The sequence below is a fragment of the Leucopleurus acutus genome (assembly GCF_964270905.1).
Source record: "Leucopleurus acutus genome assembly, chromosome: 19".
NCBI classification, from domain to species: domain Eukaryota; kingdom Metazoa; phylum Chordata; class Mammalia; order Artiodactyla; family Delphinidae; genus Leucopleurus; species Leucopleurus acutus.
In genome coordinates this window covers 23,476,415-23,499,878 of record NC_139161.1, presented here as the reverse complement: position 1 = coordinate 23,499,878, position 23,464 = coordinate 23,476,415, and the positions used below count along the sequence as shown (strand labels likewise).

Sequence of the window (23,464 nt, the reverse complement as noted above, 5' to 3'; positions counted from 1 at the left end):
AATTAATTAAAATAAAAACAGTAGCATATTAAATCTCCAGCGGCATATGCACTCAGCATCAGTTGGTGGGAGCTTTACAGACTCAGTCCCCTGGGTGCTTGTTTCCTCCTCTGAGATTTTGGGGTGTTGAAGACATTTACGTATAATAGGACTAATTTCATTACAGTAAAAATTTGATCTATGGTATGGTGTATGCTTCAGCAATCAAAAACTTTCTTTCTTTTTTAAACACAGGAGGAAAAACATATACCCTCAACTTCACCAGATATAAAGTGGAAAGTGCAGTGGTTCATGAAGCAGCTGAACCAGCCACAACTTGCATTAAAGGAAGGTACAGAAGTGGGATGCTTAGCATTTTTCTTAGTGTTTTCATATATTGCTAAAGCTTTCTTTTTAATTTGGGAAAGCTTTCTCCTGATCACTTCCAACAGGAAAATTTCGTATAAACCAACATGACTTCTGTGTTATATTGACATCATTTCCCTATTTACTAATAGCATTTGAACTAATTCACATCAAAGAAACGTGCTTTGTAGCAAAACAGACTAAGAGACTGCTTTGGTGAGAGAACCTCTCTTTAGTCTCTTTTTAGAAAAGCTATTTTATTCAGCACTACCTTAATCAGTTGGGAGGTTTTATCAGTGGTTGTGAAGGCCAAAACTTTCACTTGATCCTTGCCTCAAGACTGAATTCTGATCAGCATTTGTAGCTCAGAGACCTTCTCAGTTGTGCGTTAAGCACCTGCTGCTTCTAACCCTACAAATCACTGACCTTCTGGACTCCTTTTTTTATGATTGGAAACTGACTGATTCTTTTCCGAATTCATCCTTTTCAAATAATACTTTGTCAAATACAGCCAAGAGTAACCAACACACTCTTTTAAGAGTCCATTTTCCCACTAGAGCTATAAGTTTTTATGGCATATTAACTGTCGTCACCACTGTGCAATATGAGCTGCTCTCCTTTTAGCCTCTGATAACTTTTTCCTTGCCTCCTTCTACCCAGCTCCTAAGCCTTCACCATATACTTTAGGTTTTTTGGTGAGGCAGCACCACACTTCTGGATTCCACCTGTATCAGCTCGGAGAGGCCAGGTTATGCTGCAGTAGTAAACAACACAAGATCTCAGTGGCTTTGTAGTGGGAAGCAGCAGCATAGCACAGGGAGATCAGCTCAGTGCTTTTCGACCACGTAGAGGGGTGGGATAAGGAGGGTGGGAGGGAGGCTCAAGAGGGAGGAGATACGGGGATATATGTATGCATATGGCTGATTCACTTTGTTGTACAACAGAAACTAACACCTAACAGCATTGTGAAGCAATGATACTCCAGTAAAGATGTATTTAAAAAAAAAAAAAAAAACTCAGTGGCTTTGAAAACATGCTCTCCTTCAAATTAAATAAAAAACCAAAAAATTTAAAGGTCCACAGCCTTATGCATATCCTGTGGGTCATTTTGTTACTTGGTGTCCCAGGTTGATAGCAGTCATAGCAGTCATCACCTTAAGGATCGCTGGTCCCTGTCTCAGAGGGAAGAGAGGTCTGGAGGGTCTCATATTGCTCTTCCATGTATCACTTCTACTCAGCTGTACTGGCTGGAAATAGTCACACAGCCCCACCCAACTACAGGGGAGGGGGCAGGGTCAGAAAGTGCAGGTCTGTCACGTGCCCAGAAGGCCGAGGGTCAGGGGTATTTCAGAAAAACAAATCGACCACTACCACAGAGGATATCCTTTCATTTATTTTTCTTTGTCTTCATGATTTTGTTTTATTCCTCTCTTTTTCTGGTTAATTGAATTTTACTGTCTGCCCTCCCTTGCTTAATTTGAGATAATTAATGTGGTTAAGTTTATTTACTGGTACTTGTAGTAGTTTACATTATTTCCACGGGTCAGAAGTTCGGGCAATACAAAATAAAGTTACTATGATTTTCCTACTTAAAATGCAAGGTACAAAACTGATGCAGAAAGGTATGTGGTTACAGGAATAATTGAGTTTTAATTATTTTGGAATGTCATTTGTCATAGTAGAAATAGACCATGAGCTTTGGAGTCAGGCAGGCCTGAAGTCAAACATTGCTTCTGTCATTTAATAGTTAGGTGATCTTAGACAAATAATTTGACCTCTCAGAGGCATAATTTCCTCTTTTATAAATACAAAAAAGTATAAATATATCTATTCAGATGTCAAGTAAAACATGGTGGCACTTATCACCGTTTCTTTCTGAAATTCTACTAAAATGAAAGTAAAATAATTTTTTATAATTAATTAATTGATTGATTTGGCCACACCACGCGGCTTGTGTGATCTTAGTTCCCCAACCAGAGATTGAAGCTAGGCCCTCGGCAGTGAAAGCACAGAGTCCTAACCATCGGACTGCCAAGGAATTCCCTAAATAATTTTTTTAAAGGAATAAATCCATAAGGAGAGAAAATGGAAGAGAGACAATAGCAGAGGAATGATAGAAATAGTTGTGAATTACGTATTATAGTCATAATAGTGTAAGCAATAAATCACTTAACAAAAAAGTGATACCACTATATGGGGAGGATGAAGGAAGAGTTGGGAGCAATAAGGTAAGAAAACTATAGTGGGAGACAAGTGGTACTATCTAAACTTGAAAAAAAAAAGTCAAGAAATAGAAATACAATCACAGGGACCTCCACGGTGGTCCAGTGGTTAAGACGTGGTGCTTTCACTGCTGAGGGCCCAGGTTCAGTCCCTGGTTGGAGAACTAAGATCCCACATGCCATGCGGCATGGCCAAAAAAAAAGGAAATATAATCAAATTGCTTAGAAATATGAAAGTACATACAAGGGGAAGGGGTTTAGGAGCCGAGATGGTGGAATAGAAGGACGTGCTCTCACTCCCTCTTGTGAGAACACTGGAATCACAACTAGCTGCTGGACAAACATTGACAGGAAGACACTGGAACTCACCAAAAAAGATACCCCACATCCAAAGACAAAGGAGAAGCCACAATGAGACGGTAGGAGGGGTGCAATCACAGTTAAATCAAATCCCATAATTGCTGGGTGGGCAACTCACAGACTGGAGAACACTTATACCACAGACGTCCACCCACTGGAGTGAAGGTTCTGAGCCCCATGTCAGAGTTCCCAACCAGGGGGTCCAGCAATGGGAGGAGGAATTCCTAGAGAATCAGACTTTGAAGGCTAGTGGGATTTGATTGCAGGACTTCAACAGGACTGGGGGAAACAGAGACTCCACTCTTGGAGGGCACACACAAAGTAGTGTGCACATTGGGACCCAGGGGAAGGAGCAGTAACCGCAGGGGGGACTGAACCAGACCTACCTGCTAGTGTTGGAGGGTCTCCTGCAGAGGCGGGGGGTAGCTGTGGCTCACCGTGGGGACAAGGACACTGGCAGCAGAACTTCTGGGAAGTACTCCTTGGCGTGAGCCCTCCCCGAGTCCACCATTAGCCCCACCAAAGAGCCCAGGTAGGCTCCAGTGTTGGGTTTCCTCAGGCCAAACAACCAACAGGGAGGGAACCCAGCCCCACCCATCAGCAGTCAAGCGAATTAAAGTTTTACTGAGCTCTGCCCACCAGAGCAACAGCCAGCTCTACCCACCACCAGCCCCTCCCATCAGGAAACTTGCACAAGCCTCTTAGATAGCCTCATCGAGGAGAGTGCAGACAGCAGAAGCAAAAAGAACTACAATCCTGCATCCTGAGGAACAAAAACCACATTCACAGAATGATAGACAAGATGAAAAGGCAAAGGGCTATGTACCAGATGAAGGAACAAGGTAAAACCCCAGAAAAACAACTAAATGAAGTGGAGATAGGCAACCTTCCAGAAAAAGAATTCAGAATAATGATAGTGAAGATGTTCCAGGACCTCAGAAAAAGAATGGAGGCAAAGAACGAGAAGATGCAAGAAACGTTTAACAAAGATCTAGAAGAATTAAAGAACAAACAAACAGAGATGAACAATACAATAACCGAAATGAAAAATACACTAGAAGGAATCAATAGCGGAGTAACTGAGGCAGAAGAACAGATAAGTGACCTGGAAGACAGAATGGTGGAATTCACTGCTGCGGAACAGAATAAACAAAAAAGAATAAAAAGAAATGAAGACAGCCTAAGAGACCTCTGGGACAACATTAAAAGCAACAACGTTCGCATTAAAGGGGTCCCAGAAGGAGAAGAGAGAGAGAAAGGACCCGAGAAAATATTTGAAGAGATTATAGTCGAAAACTTCCCTAACATGGGAAAGGAAATAGCCACCTAAGTCCAGGAAGCGCAGAGAGTCCCATACAGGATAAACCCTGGGAGAAACATGCCGAGACACATAGTAATCAAACTGGCAAAAATTAAAAACAAAGAAAAATTATTGAAAGCAGCAAGGGAAAAATGACAAATAACATACAAGGGAACTCCCATAAGGTTAGCAGCTGATTTCTCAGCAGAAACTCTACAAGCCAGAAGGAAGTGGCATGGCATATTTAAAGTGATGAAAGGGAAGAACCTACAACCAAGATTACTCTACCCAGCAAGGATCTCATTCAGATTCAATGGAGAAATCAAAAGCTTTACAGACACGCAAAAGTTAAGAGAATTCAGCACCACCAAACCAGCTCTACAACATATGCTAAAGGAACTTCTCTAAGTGGGAAACACAAGAGAAGAAAAGGACCTACAAAAACAAACGCAAAACAATTAAGAAAATGGTCATAGGAACATACATACTGATAATTACCTTAAACGTGAATGGATTAAATGCTCCAACCAAAAAACACAGGCTTGCTGAATGGATACAAAAACAAGACCCATCTATATGTTATCTACAGGAGACCCACTTCAGACCTAGGGACACATACAGACTGAAAGTGAGGGGATGAAAAAAGATATTCCATGCAAATGGAAATCAAACGAAAGCTGGAGTAGCAATACTCACATCAGATAAAATAGACTTTAAAATAAAGGATGTTACAAGAGACAAGGAAGGACACTACATAATGGTCAAGGGATCAATCCAAGAAGAAGATGTAACAATTATAAATATATATGCACCCAACATAGGAGCACATCAATACATAAGGCAACTGCTAACAGCTATAAAAGAGGAAGTCGACAGTAACACAATAATAGTGGGGGACTTTAACACCTCACTTACACCAATGGACAGATCATCCAAAATGAAAATAAATAAGGACACAGAAGCTTTAAATGACACAATTGACCAGATAGATTTAATTGATATTTATAGGACATTCCATCCAAAAACAGCAGATTACACTTTCTTCTCAAGTGCGCATGGAACATTCTCCAGGATAGATCACATGTTGGGTCACAAATCAAGCCACAGTAAATTTAAGAAAATTGAAATCATATCAAGCATCTTTTCTGACCACAATGCTATGAGATTAGGAATGAATTACAGGACTTCCCTGGTGGCACAGTGGTTAGGAATCCACCTGCCAGTGCAGGGGACACGGGTTCGAGCCCTGGTCCGGGAAGATCCCACATGCCACGGAGCAACTAAGCCCGTGTGCCACAATGATGGAGCCTGTGCTCTAGAGCCCGCAAGCCAAAACTGCTGAGCCCAAATGCCACAACTACTGAAGGCCATGCACCTAAAGCCCATGCTCTGCAACAGAGAAGCCACCCAACGAGAAGCCCACGAACTGCAACGAAGAGTAGCCCCCACTTGCCACAACTAGAGAAAGCCCGCGCGCAGCAACAAAGACCCAAGGCAGCCAAAAAAATTAATTAATTTTAAAAAAAGATGAATTACAGAGGAAACAAACGTAACACACACAAACACATGGAGGCTAAACAATATGTTACTAAATAACCAAGAGATCACTGAAGAAATCAAAGAGGAAATAAAACATACCTAGAAACAAATGACAATGAAAACACGACGATCCAAAATCTATGGGATGCAGCAAAAGCCGTTCTAAGAGGGAAGTTTATAGCAATACAAGCCTACCTCAAGAAACAAGTAAAATCTCAAATAAACAATCTAACCTTACACCTAAAGGAAGTAGAGAAAGAAGAACAAAGCCCAAAGTTAGCAGAAAGAAAGAAATCATAAAGGTCAGAGCAGAAATAAATGAAATAGAAACAAAGAAAACAATAGCAAAGATCAATAAAACTAAAAGCTGGTTCTTTGAGAAGATAAACAAAATTGATACACCATTAGCCAGACTCATCAAGAAAAAGAGGGAGATGACTCAAATCAATAAAATTAGAAATGAAAAAGGAGAAGTTACAACAGACACCGCAGAAATACAAAGCATCCTAAGAGACTGCTACAAGCAACTCTATGCCAATAAAATGGACCACCTGGAAGAAATGGACAAATTCTTAGAAAGGTATAACCTTCCAAGACTGAACCAGGAAGAAATAGATAATATGAAACAGACCAATCACAAGCAATGAAATTGAAACTGTGATTAAAAATCTTCCAACAAACAAAAGTCCAGGACCAGATGGCTTCACAGGTGAATTCTATCAAACATTTAGAGGAGAGCTAACACCCATCCTTCTCAAACTCTTTCAAAAAATTGCAGAGGAATGGACACTCCCAAACTCATTCTATGAGACCACCATCACCCTGATACCAAAGCCAGACAAAGATACTACAAAAAAAGAAAATTACAGACCAATACCACTGATGAATATAGATGCAAAAATCCTCAACAAAATACTAGCAAACAGAATCCAACAACACATTAAAAGGATAATACACCATGATCAAGTGGGATTTATCCCAGGGATGCAAGGACTCTTCAATATATGCGAATCAATCAATGTGATACACCATATTAACAAATTGAAGAATAAAAACCGTATGATCATCTCAGTAGATGCAGAAAAACCTTTTGACAAAATTCAACACCCATTTATGATAAAAACTCTCCAGAAAGTGGGCATAGAGGGAACCTACCTGAACATAATAAAGGCCATATACGACAAACCCACAGCAAACATCATTCTCAATGGTGAAAAGCTGAAAGCATTTCCTCTAAGATCAAGAGCAAGACAAGGATGTCCACTCTCACCAGTATTATTCAACATAGTTTTGGAAGTCCTAGCCACAGCAATCAGAGAAGAAAAAGAAATAAAAGGAAGCCAAATTGGAAAAGAAGAAGTAAAACTGTCACTGTTTGCAGATGACGTGATACTACACGTAAAGAATCCTAAAGATGCCACCAGAAAACTACTAGAGCTAATCAATGAATTTGGTAAAGTTGCAGGATACAAAATTAATACACAGAAGTCTCTTGCATTCCTGTACACTAATGATGAAAAATCTGAAAGAGAAATTAAGGAAACACTCCCATTTACCATTGCAACAAAAAGAATAAAATACCTAAGAATAAACCTACCGAGGCTTCCCTGGTGGCGTAGTGGTTAAGAATCCGCCTGCCTATGCAGGGGCACGGGTTCGAGCCCTGGCCCAGGAAGATCCCACATGCCACGGAGCAACTAAGTCTGTGTGCCACAACTACTGAGCTTGTGCTCTAGAGCTCATAGGCCACAACTGCTGAGCCCGCGTGTCACAACTACTGAAACCCACGCACCTAGAGCCTGTGCTCCGCAACAAGAGAAGCCACTGCAGTGAGAAGCCCACACACAGCAACAAAGACCCAAAACAGCCAAAAATAAAAATAAATAACAAATAAATTTAGAAAAAAAAGAAAAGAATAAACCTACCTAGGGAGACAAAAGACCTGTATGCAGAAAACTATAAGACACTGATGGAAGAAATTAAAAATGATACCAACAGATGGAGAGATATACCATGTTCTTGGATTGGAAGCATCAATATTGTGAAAATGACTGTACTACCCAAAGCAATCTGCAGATTCAATGCAATCCCTATCAAATTACCAATGGCATTTTTTACAGAACTAGAACAAAAAAATCTTAAAATTTGTATGGAGACACAAAAGACCCCGAATAGCCAAAGCAGTCTTGAGGGAAAAAGATGGAGCTGGAGGAGTCAGACTCCCTGACTTCAGACTATACTACAAAGCTACAGTAATCAAGACAGTATGGTCCTGGCACAAAAGCAGAAACATAAATCAATGGAACAAGATAGAAAGCCCAGAGATAAACCCATGCATCTACGGTCAACTAATCTATGACAAAGTAGGCAAGGATATACAATGGAGAAAAGACAGTCTCTTCAGTAAGTGGTGCTGGGAAACCTGGACAGCTACATGTAAAAGAATGAAATTAGAACACTCCCTAACACCATACACAAAAATAAACTCAAAATGGATTAGAGACCTAAATGTAAGACCAGACACGATAAAACTCTTAGAGGAAATCATAGGAAGAACACTCTTTGACATAAATCACAGCAAGATCTTTTTTGATCCACCTCCTAGAGTAATGGAAATAAAAACAAAAATAAACAAATAGGACATAATGAAACTTAAAAGCTTTTGCACAGCAAAGGAAACCATAAAGAAGACGAAAAGACAACCCTCAGAATGGGAGAAAATATTTGCAAACGAGTCAACGGACAAAGGATTAATCTCCAAAATATATAAACAGCTCATGCAGCTCAATATTAAAAAAACAAACAACCCAATCCAAAAATGGGCTGAAGACCTAAATAGACATTTCTCCCAAGAAGACATACAGATGGCCAAGAGGCACATGAAAAGCTGCTCAACATCACTAATTATTAGAGAAATGCAAATCAAAACTACAACGAGGTATCACCTCGCACCAGTTAGAATGGGCATCATCAAAAAATCTACAAACAATAAATGCTGGAGAGGGTGTGGAGAAAAGGGAGCCCTCTTGCACTGTTGGTGGGAATATAAATTGATACAGCCACTATGGAGAACAGTACGGAGGTTCCTTAAAAAACTAAAAATAGAATTACCATGCAACCCAGCAATCCCACTACTGGGCATATACCCTGAGAAAACCATAATTCAAAAAGAGTCATGTATCACAATGTTCATTGCAGCTCTATTTACAATAACCAGGACATGGAAGCAACCTAAATGCCCATCGACAGACGAATGGATAAAGAAGATGTGGTACATATGTACAATGGAATATTACTCAACCATAAAAAGGAACGAAATTGGGTCATTTGTAGAGACGTGGATGGGTCTAGAGACTGTCATACAGAGTGAAGTAAGTCAGAAAGATAAAAACAAATATTGTATATTAATGCATATATGTGGAACCTAGAAAAATGGTACAGATGAACCGGTTTGCAGGGCAGAAATTGAGACACAGATGCAGAGAACAAACGTATGGACACCAAGGGGGGAAAACGGCGGGGGGTGAGGGTGGTGGTGTGATGAACTGGGAGATTGGGATTGACATGTATACACTGATGTGTATAAAATGGATGACTAATAACAACCTGCTGTATAAAAAATAAATTAAAAATTTTAAAAAAATAATAAATTTTTGAAAAAGGAGAAGAATACAAGGGGAAGGGGAAGAGGAACAGCTAAAAGGAACACTTTTGTCTCAGGTATGGGACTCAGATGGGATGGAGCAGGCAGAGGATGGCTGCTTTTTTATAAACCTTGCAGTATATTTGACTTGTAAAACTATGTATGATTTTTTTGAGTGATTACTTTGATAAAAAATTTAAAGTAAGTTTAAAAATCAACCCCAGGGCTTCCCTGGGGTTGAGACTTCGCCTGCCGATGCAGGGGACACGGGTTCGTGCCCCGGTCCGGGAAGATCCCACATGCCGCGGAGCGGCTGGGCCCGTGAGCCGTGGCCGCTGAGCCTGCACGTCCGGAGCCTGTGCTCCGCAACGGGAGAGGCCACAGCAGTGAGAGGCCCGCTTCCTGCAAAAAAAAAATCAACCCCAAAGTTTTGTAGTGAATATTAACTAAAAATAATAAATAATGAGCACCTTTACAATTCTGTGCACATAGCAGGTATTCAGTAAATACCAGTTTCCTTCCTTTTGTCAATTAATAGGGTATGTGCTTACAGTGATATTCATATGACTCAGAGGTTAGGTGGTTGGCTAGGCAGCAATGTGAGGTATGTCACAAAGCAAATTGTGTGCCTTTCTCATCGTTTTTTTTAATGGATGGTTTTATTTTTCTTGGAGCCATGTCGACCTTATGGTTACTGTTTCTTAGAAGTTAGACTTCTGTGCAGCTGACACATCAAAAATCACCTGGTCATTGAGTGGATCTAGAGAGCTATGCATAGAACAAATTTAAAAATACTTAGCCACTCTGAAATTACGCTAAGAAACCTGAAAACAATGATATCTATACCTAGATTATAAATTATTTAAGGCCAGTGACGTTTCTCTCTCTTCTGTAGTTGTCAATTCGCTGCTTTATTTTCGTGGCCCACAGTGCCTAGCCTGCTACTACCTTTGTTCCATGAGCTCTCACTGTGGTGGATGGTGGTGACTCATATTGAAAAGAAAACCAGCCAGCATAAGGTCCTTACATGTTTCATGGACAACACATATTGTGTAACTGGACTGTAAACTTCTTGGGGACACAGACCATATATTCTGCCATGTCAGTACGTCCAGGATAATGAATGCCATGCAAAAACAGATATTCACTTAGTCATCAGATATACACTGAACACCTACTAAGTGCTGGTAGTCACTGTGCTAAGCTCTAAGAATACCTCAGTGAACTGGACAGGTAAACTCCTGCTGTCTTAGAATTTACATCCTAACAGAATGTTTGTTGAATTCATGTAACCCAGTAAAATGATGGCCCACAATGAACCATTTAAGCAGGATAAAGAATTGTATATATGAAGAGTTTAATCATTTTAAGATACGTTTGTTGTATGATGTCAGTGCATGCTATAAGAAGGAAATAAGAGATACCTGATCTTTTTTGTCTTTGCTTTTCTTTGCAGATAAGATGCTCCAAGTCATTTGCAGCTTTCTTCAAAAGAAAAATCACTAGTGCTCTGCTCTTGCCATAATACCAAACCTTTTGACTTATGCTTTGGTGCTGCAACACTGGAAGAATTGCACACAGGTTCCAGGAATACCTTTTTTTTCATCTGAGTGATCCTTTGTGGATGGAAAAGGATTTGAGTCTTAATAATTACCCTGTTTTAAAGCTGTTTCTCTATAGTCTGAACTGCTTCATAAATTAGGCCACTTACCAATGAGCCACACAGTCAGTTCTTGTCAGGAGCTGGTTGAAAACTGTGCTGTGCATGTAGCAGGGATGGCACAAGAAGACAGCCGTCGTGGTCAAGTGCCACCTACCTTTTATCATGGTGCCAACCAGGAGCTTGACCTGTCCACCAAAGTGTACAAAAGGGAATCAGGAAGTCCTTATTCTGTGTTAGTGGACACCAAGATGAGCAAACCACATCTCCATGAAACAGAGGAGCAGCCGTATTTCAGGGAGACAAGAGCAGTGTCTGACGTGCATGCCGTGAAAGAAGACCGGGAGAATTCTGATGACACAGAAGAGGAGGAGGAGGAGGAAGTCTCCTACAAAAGGGAGCAGATCATAGTGGAGGTAAACCTTAATAATCAAACATTAAATGTATCTAAAGGGGAAAAGGGTGTCTCTTCTCAGTCCAAAGAGACTCCTGTTCTTAAGACAAGCAGTGAGGAGGAAGAGGAAGAGAGTGAGGAAGAGGCCACGGATGACAGTAATGACTATGGAGAAAACGAAAGGCAGAAGAAAAAGGAGAAGATAGTGGAGAAAGTCAGCGTTACACAAAGGAGAACGAGGAGAGCTGCCTCTGTTGCCGCAGCTGCCACTTCCCCTACTCCCAGAGCTACAAGAGGTCGTAGGAAGAGTGTAGAGCCACCTAAGCGTAAGAAGCGGGCCGCAAAGGAGCCCAAAGCGCCAGTCCAGAAAGCTAAGTGTGAAGAGAAAGAGACTCTGACCTGTGAGAAGTGCCCCAGGGTGTTTAATACTCGCTGGTACCTGGAGAAGCACATGAACGTTACTCATAGGCGCATGCAGATTTGTGATAAGTGTGGCAAGAAGTTTGTCCTGGAAAGTGAGCTGTCCCTTCACCAGCAAACAGACTGTGAAAAAAATATTCAGGTAGGTTTCATCACCAAGAGGGCAAACTTTCCAGGATAGAACCTGGCTGTTCACACTCACCTGGTATCTGCCCAAGAGAATAAATACCATAGAGGCCGAAGGGACAGTTTTCACCAATTTATCTTTTTAAAAGCCCCTGCTTTGGTCTTTTCAAAAGCAGCCTTAACATTTTCTTTCAAAAGCATTAAATTTAACTGACGCTGGACTAGTGGGAACCCAGGTACATTGGAAGGGGGATCTGTTATAGGTGATTGACAAGGAGGTAAAGTCAACACCGACTTTGCACTGAGATTTACTCTTGTAAGACATGTAATATAATTCATTCTGGCATCTTCTGTGTCAAGGTGGGAGATATCAAGTAAAGGTCAGGAGTAGAGAGAGGTCCTTTTCTAAGGTTTGAAAGGATGCCAGATGCTAGTGCAGCTGATGGGGACAAAAACCATAATGAATCAGACTGGTGGAAATGGAAGATCTCCAGGAGTGAGTTTGCTTTTGCCAGTGGAGAGATGACAACACTAAATTTGTCAAGAGGCTGAGCCCATGGGAATATGCAGACTTTAAATGAGGCTGAGCTGGTTGAAAATGTTGCCCACCTGGCAGTAGGGTTATATAATGCTACTGTGCAGTATTGTTAAGGTAACAAAACATGGTATCCAAACCAGGCTAGTCCTTGAAAGGACTATATTGTGATAGGTTAAGAAGTGTGCTAATTATATCATGTTGAGTGAATTATATTATGTTGAGCTATGTTGGTTTGCACATGTGAATGCATATTAATGAATATTCATAAAAGGTAAGTCTATTAATGTCTCCAAAAGATATGTAAGATAGAAATTTCTTGTACCATATTTAAGCTAAACTTCTTTTAGAAGATGAAATTGTTTTATTTCAGTGTGTTTCTTGGAATACTCCTGATTTGGAGTGCTCCTTATTTTTCACGTTTCTTTCTTGCTTTTAATCGACAACCAAGATCATTGCTTTACTTTAAAGAGGTTTTTTTTAAAATATAAATTATATTTGCTAAAAATTCACTGCTTTTTGATTCGTCAGTTGTGACTTGATCTCTGACACGCTTGGTAAATAAAAGAAGACTGAATCATGGTGCCCACCCTCCAATAACTACTGGTGCCCAGGGCCTGGTTCTGAATTGGTTGCTGTTGCAACTGTTGTTCAGGCCAAAAGGAGTGCAATGCTGTGCTGCACCCTAGGGGTCAAACTTAGTTCTGTAATGATTCGTGGCTGAAAAAGGTATATCTTGATCTTATATAGTTGTTTTTTTTTTTTTACTCAAATTTGCTTCATTAAGTACAGAAAACATTTAATAAATCCTTTTTTTGTGTGACTTTCTTCACTATTCCTCCCCATAATTTCATTTAAACTTGTATTTAGGTTTTGTGGATTCTGCTAAAGGAACTCTTTTTGCATTTCTAATCCTGATGACCTGGTAACAAGTAAACATTAAAACTGTGCCCGACAAAATAGCTTATAGGAGTTGTCTGTCCTTCTCTCGAACAGTATCCAACCGGAGGCTTATCTTTGTGACTCTCCTCAGAGTCCTTGTTTCCTGAAGGGATAATGTGTTCAGAGATCTTTATTTACAGTGAATAACAACTTGCTCCCTTCAGCATCCCAGAGTTACCTAGAACTTCCTAATATTGCTTTTAACCATTTTATTTTGATACATGTTATGATAGCCTAGACCAGGGAACTAGGCAGGACCGCCTGTGTCTCCTGCAGATGCCTATGTGAGCGATCCGGAGCTGGGCTCGCCGGGAAAGGGGAGGATGAGGCCAACAGCTGAGGGGTCATATTAAATTCTGCCAGGGGGGAATGTTTAGTAGAGAAAATTAGATTTGGGAAAATATAATGAAATCTCAATAATTTGTGTCAATGAAGACTCCAAATGCATTCTCTAAGCTACAAAAACATTGTTATATTTCTACAGATATATAACCATTAACGTACGCTTTATCTTGTCTTTATTTATGTTCATTTAAAATTAGTTTGTATTCTCTGGAAAACACGTATTAACTGCATAGTAACCCACGTGTAGGAAACAGCTGCTCTTGGTAATCCATATATTAAAAAAAAGAAACTTGAAGGTTCTTGTCAAAGGTATAATGCTAATTCGGTCAGTTCTTTGACATTAGTGGAACTTCCTTTTTGCCTTACGTTTTGCCATTGTCTTCATACTCCCAAAGTGTCTCTAAAAAAATTCATCTTGGAAAATAGAACATAAGGACGTTGGTGTTGGAATCTGGACTCCGTGGATTTGTTTTGGATTCTGGCCTGTGCCACGAATCTAAAGCACACCCGTTTCGTGGGACTTCCCTGGTGGTCCAGTAGTTAGGACTCGGCGCTTTCACTGCCGTGTCCCAGGTTCAATCCGTCCCTGGTCAGGAGAACTAAGATCCTGCAAGCTGTGCAGCTTGGCCAAATAATAATAATAATAATAATAAGGCACACCCATTTCAGCTGCCAGTCAGCAGGCGTGGCTTTCTGGAAGCTCCTATAAATAAAGATTATTTCTATTTATCCTGCTCAGTGTGTTTCCTGTAATAAATCATTCAAGAAACTCTGGTCCCTTCACGAACATATCAAGATCGTCCATGGATATGCAGAAAAGAAATTTTCCTGTGAAATTTGTGAGAAGAAATTCTATACCATGGCTCACGTACGGAAACACATGGTTGGTAAGTCTTTTCTGTTGCTTTTCTCGTACACCTATAATTTTCCCTTGTTTTTTGGTGTGTTTTATACTTTGGATTGGGCAGGATATGAGGAACTGCCGTATTTGAATCAGTTTTGACTTGTTGAAACTAAATACAACATGTCTTCGGTAAGCATCACCAAATTGGATGGTAGAGTCTTCCACACCCAGGTTTCTTTGCAACGTTGTTATTTTTTTCCTTCAGAACTTTGCCGTTAAATCCTCACAGATTAGAGAACAATCAATTAAGATGGCAGGACCACCTTACAGCAGGACATATCTCTTTTCCCATTTGAGCCCTTTGGTGGACTGTTTTTGAGTATAAGTGCGTTCTGTGTTGCAGCACACACGAAAGACATGCCATTTACCTGTGAAACCTGTGGAAAGTCATTCAAACGCAGTATGTCACTCAAGGTGCACTCCTTGCAGCACTCTGGAGAGAAGCCCTTCAGATGCGAGGTAAGGCATGTGCTGCCCACCAGGCCCAGGCATGGGGGCTGGCTTATGTTTACGTGGTGAGCCGTGGGAGAGAGGTGTGCCTCGTGCAAGGCACGAGGCTGCGTTTCCACAGAGCCGTCAGACCCGTGCTCTGAGCGTTGCGTTATCTCACTGCTGGATAGAGAGCGGTCATTTTTAACACAGAGTTAACTCACCTAGATTAGGTTAAGTTTGGGAATAACACGTGACGAGTCATTTTACTTTTCTCAGTGATTCAGAGAGTTAGATATACTTCAGGGATAATTATTTGGGACATTTTCCCTTTTATTATAACTCAGCTACGGAAATATAGCAGAGCCAAATAGTTGACACGAGCAGGTTCTATTTTGAGTATGAAAAATATACCTAATCTCAGGCTATGTAGGGTGGGCGCAGGTAAAGCTGCTATGCTTGGCATTCAAAAATCTCCACTGTGTCCAATGCAGAACTGTGACGAAAGGTTTCAGTACAAGTACCAGCTACGCTCCCACATGAGCATCCACATTGGGCACAAACAGTTCATGTGCCAGTGGTGTGGCAAGGATTTCAACATGAAGCAGTACTTCGACGAACACATGAAAACACACACTGGTAAGAATTTCTTGGGAAAGGTACAGATATGTCTCAAGCACTTGTTAATGATCACCTGTGAGTCTGTTTACTTAAAGTTCTAAGCCACGAGTCTGCATTCTAAGTGCAAATTCCGCCTTAAATAAACCTGATATATAAAAATACAAATTTATAATACCGAAAAGTTAGGCTTTCATAATTTTATTTATTTAAAAAAGGATTGTTAGTGCCTTTTAACTGTGGGTTCCTTCAAGATGATGGACTCTTTATTTGGGACACAGGATCTCCTGAAATTGTATGAAACTTGTTTTGCATATGTGTCTGTGTTATTTTTCTAAGGAAAGGGTTCTGGGTCTTTAAAAAATGGAGGACATTTTTTTTTTTTGGTTTTATTTATTTATTTTATTTTTGGCTGCGTTAAGGTCTTCATTGCTGCGTGCGGGCTTTCTCTAGTTGCCGTGAGCGGGGGCTACTCTTTTGCGATGTGCGGGCTTCTCGTTGCAGTGGCTTCTCTTGTTGCGGAGCACGGGCTCTAGGCGCGCGGGCTTCTCATTTCAGTGGCTTCTCTTGTTGCGGAGCACGGGCTCTAGGCGCACGGGCTTCAGTAGTTGTGGCACGCGGGCTCGGTAGTTGTGGCTTGTGGGCTCTAGAGCGCAGGCTCAGTAGTTGTGGCGCACGGGCTGAGTTGCCCCGAGGCATGTGGGATCTTCCTGGACCAGGGCTCAAACCTGTGTCCCCTGCATTGGCAGATGGATTCTTATCCACTGCACCACCAGGGAAGTCCCTGAGGACATTGTTTTTAATAGGATACCCTCTCAATATTCTTAAAGTTTGATTGGATTTTATTTACCAAAATTCACTACTTTTTACGAACACATCCATCAAATGAGTTTAAGTAGTGTTTTAACTACATTGTGTTTTCAGAGGTATATGCTTCATAGGGTCGATTTGAGTCTTGAAAGCATTGGATCACACAGCCTCCAGGAAGCTAGTTAGAATAATAGCCCCCTGTAAACACTGGGGCATTGTACGTCTGTCTTATCTTGACGCTCTGGAATTAGCTGTCTTGGCACAAATTGAACAGTGTGAAACATATTTCAAGTTTCTAAATAAAATCTAATCACAGGATTCTAGGTTCTATTAGTCTACAGAGTAGCAGAGCCAGAAAGAACCACAAGACATTATCTTCCTTACCCTGCTTAACTAGTGGTGAGGAAGTTCTGCCCGTAGCTGCGCCTCTGTAGTTCCCATCTCTGTTAAGTCCAAAGAAAAACACCTGCCTGGTGGGCTTCTTTCCCATTCAGAGCAGGACCTCTGATTTCAAGGAATAAGCTAGAGGAAGACCCATGAGAGGAGTTTACGTAAATTACATCTCAAAAGGTAGTGATAACCTTGAAGCCTAAGTGGATAGCAGGATATGTCAGAGTATTTTAACAAATTCTCCTCTTAAAATCTGGTGGCTCTTGGATAGGCTCTTAGTTCTGAGTAGTTTTTAGGGTGCAGTTTTCTGTTAATTCAGCAGGAAACTATGGAACTAGACAGAAAATAAGTTTTTTTGAAGGCAGAAGCTGCGTCATATTTACACACGGTGCTTGGCACATAGTAGATGCCCAGTAAATGTTTGTCGCAAGATTGGAAGGAACCTCCACCACTTAAGCCTCTGCGCTCACCTTCTCTTTTCTGCCCGTCTCCCTGTGCTTCTTCCTCCCGGGTCCTCCCTCTCTCCTTCTCCTTCTGCGTTTCTTACTCTTTCTTCTTTCCCCTTTGTCCTTCTTTCTTTCTTCAGGCCCTTGAATGTCCATAATATGAAGCTGAAGTGTACATTTTGTGATTAATGTATAAGTTGAATAAAACTTTATGTTAAGTATTCTTCTTTGACCAAATAGGCAAGCTGAACATTCCCTGTTTCTTCTAAAGGAGTACAGCCACCTAAATTCACTTAAGTTTTTATTTTTCTCATTAAAAGTAGTAGTACATACTTATTAAAGTATATTAGAAAATATGAAAATTGAAACGATCTATAATCTTATCAATGAGAGATGACTACTGTTAACATTTTAGCACATATTTTTTTAATTCTATAGTTTCTTAATATACATATAGATACTATGCATAAGTGTTTATACGTTCATGTATATAGTAAAAACACAAAAGTTGGGTCTTTTTTTTTTTTGCGGTTCGCGGGCCTCTCACTGTTGTGGCCTCTCCCGTTGCGGAGCACAGGCTCCGGACACTCAGGCTCAGCGGCCATGGCTCACGGGCCTAGCCGCTCCGCGGCATGTGGGATCTTCCCGAACCGGGGCACGAACCCATGTCGCCTGCATCGGCAGGCAGACTCTCAACCACTGCGCCACCAGGGAAGCCCAAAAGTTGGGTCTTTACGCTCTGTTACAACCTGCTTTTTATTTTACTGTATTATGTCATTAACAGTAATATCATTTTAATGGTTGTATAATAGTCCTTCTTATAAATTTGCCGTAATAATAGCCATCATTTATTATGCACATGTATGCTGAGTACTATCTTAAATACTTTACATACATTATCTCATTTAATCAGTATAACCTTTACAGTGGTCCTGTTAAGGATGTTATCTCTATTTTATTTAGCCAGTTCCCTTTTGGACATTTAGATGATTTCTATTTCCAATTTTTCTACTGTTATAAATAATACTGTGACAAACAACTTTGTGGCTAACACAGCCATGATTATTTACTTAGGATAAATTCCTAGAAATGGGATTATTAGGGCAAAGGGATGTGTATAGTTTTAAGACTTGGTGGTATGTATTGCAAAATAGCCATCCACATACACTCTTACCAGCTGCGCGTGAAAATACCCATTTTCCCAACCCTATCCAATGGTAAGTAAAATCATTGTTGAATTAATAGGTGAAAAATGGTTTCTTACTGTGTTAATTTGCACTTAATTGCTAAGTAAGATTGACCATTTTTTTTCATATGCTTGTTGGGTATCAGTATATTTTCTTTTCTGAATTGCTTGTGCCTTTTCTGTATTCATCTTGCCATTGCAGTGTTTGGCTTTTTCTTATTGTTTATGATAGCTCTTTATATATATAGCTCTTTGTATATATTTATATGGGACCTTGTCTAACACCGATATTAAAATCCTTTTCCCTGGTTTGCATCTGCCTTTTAGTATTGTTTGTAATGCTCACACTGGGAAAGCGCTGGATGGTGGAGTTGGACACACCTGGCTCTGCCGCTCACTAGCAGTGTGACCTTAAGTGAATTATGCAACCCCTGTAGGCCTCTGGTTCCTTGGTACTAAATAAGGATTACAATAGTACCTGAAAGGATCCGAGAAGGGTTAGCTTTTAAAGAAGAAAAGGGATAGGTCTTTTAAGGCTGGATGAAACCACATTTAGAGTATGTTTTGGTGGGGGTTAAGGCCGTTGCAGGAACTGACACTGATTGGGCTGTTTCTTTGCAGTTAAAGAGGAGTGAGGTAGATCTTATCTAGGGAAGCCGACCAGCCCTCAGGCAGGGTTTCCTGGGATGGTGTGGACATGGGGTGAGTTCAACATAGAATAATTGTTGATTCTCTTTGTACCAGGCACAGTGCTAAGTGCCGAGGGATACAGGACCTGTTTTTTGCCCTCAAGGAGCTCACAGTCCAGTGGTAGTGATGATGATGGTGATGATAATAGCAGCACTAAAATGCACTGAATGTCCGCCATGTACCAAATACTGTTCTAAGCACTTTCCTCGAATTTCTAACTTATCGCAATAACCTATTATTATTATCTTCATTTTTCAGATGAGGCTCAGAGAGTAAAGAACTTGTCCAAGGCAGTCTGACTCCAGAAACACATACTTAGTTACTCTGATACAAATTTAATGAAGCAAGTAATAAAATGGAGGGATACGCAGGACATCATGAGGGCAAAGAGCACCATCCCAGAGTCTGGTTCTCAGCTTCCAGAATTTGTCAGTGTACCCGAGCAGATGAGGGTCAGAGGGATTGATCTGTGCTAAACAATCTTAATAATATATAAATAAAGTTGCTAATTTACAGTGAAAAGCCTGAGTGACAAGTGCTTCCGAACTCTTATGTTCTTTGGTCTGAATATTCTTTGCCTAAAATAAATTTATATGAGAAGCTAAATTATAATCACAAGATCATCAGGGACAGAAAATTACAGCAAAGGAAGGTAATTGAGTGATCTTAATTGTGAGTACCATCCTTCATGGAATCCAAGAAGCCATCAGTTTTAAGACAAACCTCATTTATCTATCACTAAGAAAATGCTGCAAATTAAAGAATGACACGTCACCGATGGTTATGGTATATGTCAGTTTCACAGATGTAAATATTTGGGGGGAAAGGCATGTCTTAGAATTAACTAATATTTATTTATAAATATTAATCAAGAATCTACTAAATGGGGCTACTGTAGCGAACAAGACTGAAATAGTCCCTAGATTCACAGAGCTTACAGTCACGTTGGGGTGATAGACAGGCAAGGCACAACAGTGGTTTGGTGATGAGAGCACAGTAAGTACAACTAAATGAAGTTGGTTAGAGTTTGATGGATGGGGGGAGGAGGGGAGGCAGGGAGTATAGTAAGACTCGGTACTGGAGAGCGGTAAGCAAGTACCGCATCACAGAATAAGCCATGTAAAAAAGTTTGAGCTTTATTCTGAGGACAGTGGGACGTTCTTCAGTGGCTTTAAGCAGAACGTGACACATCTGAAAGGTCGCTCTGGCTACAGTGTGGAGAGTGGATTGGAGGATGGGGAGCAAGAATAGAGATGGTGAAACCAGTCGGGCGGATATTGCAGTAATCCAGGTGAACGATTGTAACGTGATGGTAGGCCAGATATATAGATGCACAGATTTCTGACGCTGCTGCAGGATATTCATAAGCAGACTGGGGTGCTTGTGTTCATTGGCCAGATCACTTTTTCCTTTGAAAGTTCAAAAGACAGCTAAGTAGCCGAATTCCTGCTCTTTCTATCTTCCCTGCAGATTCTGTCTTCATTTATTACGTGCGTTCTTCAGACTCATTACAGTACCGTTTCTTATAATCAGGTTAGCTTTATCTGTATGTAACAGTTAGGTTACGTCATAAGATGTATTGACGTACGTGCTTTCTAGTTACCTTGATGGACTTAGCTGTTAGTACCTCCTCCAGCCACCCATTTACTAGCACTTCCTTAAAGTGGGACATGGTGCAGGTGGTTGATTTCAGATGTTACATTTTGATTCTTCCTGTTTCAGCCTCATTGTAATCTTACCTTGAGGTTTCAGGGAAACCTTATCGTCAGTCATTAGCACAGTTAGGAGATGGGGCCTCATGAATAATGAGAGTTAGAGTTGGGGGAGATTGTGGGTTTATGTCTGGAGTAACAAATGTGGAAAATTTGGTAGGACATCAAGAAATGGATAAAAGATTACTAAGTAGTTAAAAGGACCCATTTAAATTTGAATACATGGATTTATGGTAGGCCAGTTCTAATAGTTTTTAGTCTTTCTGCGGGAAATCATTATAGCCTAGAAGACCACAAATGAGAGATGGACGATGAGAGAGATCCAGGACGGGATCCAGGTTTGGGCACATAACAGAAGGTTACATGTCCATACATTAAGTAAACTGTCAATGAATAAAGTGTCTAGTGAACCTAGGAAGTGATTAGTGAATTAAGTGGAGAATGTTTGCTTGTATTAAACTAATAATTCAAACATTAGGTCCTTAGGCTCTGGTTCCGCATGGCTGTTAGCAATGAAGACTGTTAACTCTGGAGAGTCAAGGAGGACGGGGTCAGGGGGATTGATAGGTTATCAAACAGGTGTGCTTTTAAAACATTTTATTATACAAGTAAATCATGTTTATTTTAGAAAACAGGAAGTACATATAAGCATCAAAAATAGAGTAAAAAATAAATTAAAAAATTAAAAAAAAATAGAGTAAAATGTCACTCATAATCCCATTATCTAGAGACGATCACTGGTAACATTTGTTGTATTTCTTTCCATATGTTCCTACACGTATTTTTCATTAAAAATGGATAATACCATGCGTACGTGTTCATAACTTGCTTGTTTTACTTAATGGACTATAGATAATAGATTATAGATTTTCATGTCAGTAACTACATTTCTATACTTTTATAATGTTGTTTTTAGTGGTACTCTCCATTAGATGGGCATACCGCAGCTGATTTAATCAATTCCATTTAACATAGAATTTGAAGTTTTTAATTGGAGGAAATAGATTTAAAGGAAGGAACACAAGCCAGGACAGAATTTATCTAGAAAGATGTGTGTGAATCACAGTGAAGAGCCTAGCAGTGACAGTGATTGAATAATGAAAGGTAGGAAGATAAAAGAAATATTATAGTCAGCAAATAGTACCGGTAACTATGGAGAAAACTGATCCCCCCTGACGGTTCGATTCAGTCCCTCATGGGAAGTGAGGAAAAGTCTGGCTTCCATGGAAGGAAGCAACAGGAGATGTCAGTTTTCAAAGGCAGAGAGAAGAAATAAGGACTACAATATGGATAAAGGGGAGTTTGCTCGTAGCGTTAGAAGGAGTCCCAAAGTGGAGGAAAACAGTAAGAAAATAACATTCCCTTTGTGTGTTCAGGAATGCACAAAACATTGAGGTGTGAAGCGCCGTTGTTTTACGTGTCTGGCGCCAGACTGCAGAGTTTCAAATCCTGCCTCTCCACTGACTGTAGAACCTCCAGCAAGTTTCTTAATTTCCTCATCAGTAAAATAGGGATAATAGCGTACCTACCTCATAAGGCTGTGAGGATCACCAGAGGTTAATAAGGTGTCAAGGGATTAGAACAGTGCCAAGCACACACTAAGACTCCATACACAACAGCTCTTATTTATACAGAGTAGAATAAGGACACCTGTTAGAAACAAAGGGAGTAATAATTGAAGTGAGAGCAAACTCTTGCAGCAGGAGCTACAGTAGAGATACAAGCGACATTCACTGAGCATTGGTGAAGGAGTTGCTAAATACAAGCACATGGTCGCTGAAGCACACGTGGACAGGTATTCCGCACCGCACCACAGCATTCTGGATGCAGTGACCATGGACGTGTATGTCCAAACGTCATTTTGTTTCTCCCTGTGGCCTGGGGAGAGAGGCAGGCAGACATAGCATAGAACTAAGCAGTAAGCCCAAAGGAAAGTTAGGAAGTTTAAAAATTAAGCCCTTAGAACCCAAACCTAATTTCCTCCCTAAGTGCCCTTAGAACTAGGGGGGTTTGTTTCCTTTTTGGCTCATTTTCCCAGTGGTTCTCCACCAAGAACGGTAGCCCGCCGCTCAACCCTCCCCACACCCGTGGGCGTTTGGAAATGGTGTGGGGACATTCTTGATGGTCAGAATTTCTTGGGGGCATATAAGTAGTCTGGCGCCAGGACGGCTGAGCGCTCTTCAGGTGTGCAGACAGCCCCACGTAATGGAGAGCCGCCTGCAGAGAAACACTGTGGTGCGAAATCTGTGTTGTAGGGTGAGTCAGTCCAGAATTTCCCCAGAGAGCAAAGCGTAAGCCGCATTCTAAGGATTGTGTTCGAGTAGACGTGCGGAGACTTATGTCCTCCACAAGACATTTTCAGCAAAGTCCTACTCTGGGTTGGAATGTCAGAAATTGCTCACAGATCAGCTCGCCTATGCTTAGAGGCAGAGATTCATCTGTGGGCTT

General features: G+C 40.7%; 1 protein-coding gene across 1 annotated transcript in view; it reads left to right on the top strand.

Annotated features, from left to right (window-relative positions):
• The window catches only part of ZNF652 (zinc finger protein 652), a 250,610-nt gene that overhangs the window by 216,757 nt on the left and 10,389 nt on the right, over positions 1 to 23,464 (top strand). The window contains exons 3-7 of the mRNA XM_082860865.1: positions 235 to 331; positions 10,866 to 12,025; positions 14,571 to 14,718; positions 15,079 to 15,194; positions 15,659 to 15,803. Coding sequence (XP_082716991.1) covers positions 11,123 to 12,025; positions 14,571 to 14,718; positions 15,079 to 15,194; positions 15,659 to 15,803 — 1,312 coding nt within the window. The 5' untranslated portion in view covers positions 235 to 331; positions 10,866 to 11,122. The remainder of the gene's footprint in view (positions 1 to 234; positions 332 to 10,865; positions 12,026 to 14,570; positions 14,719 to 15,078; positions 15,195 to 15,658; positions 15,804 to 23,464) is intronic.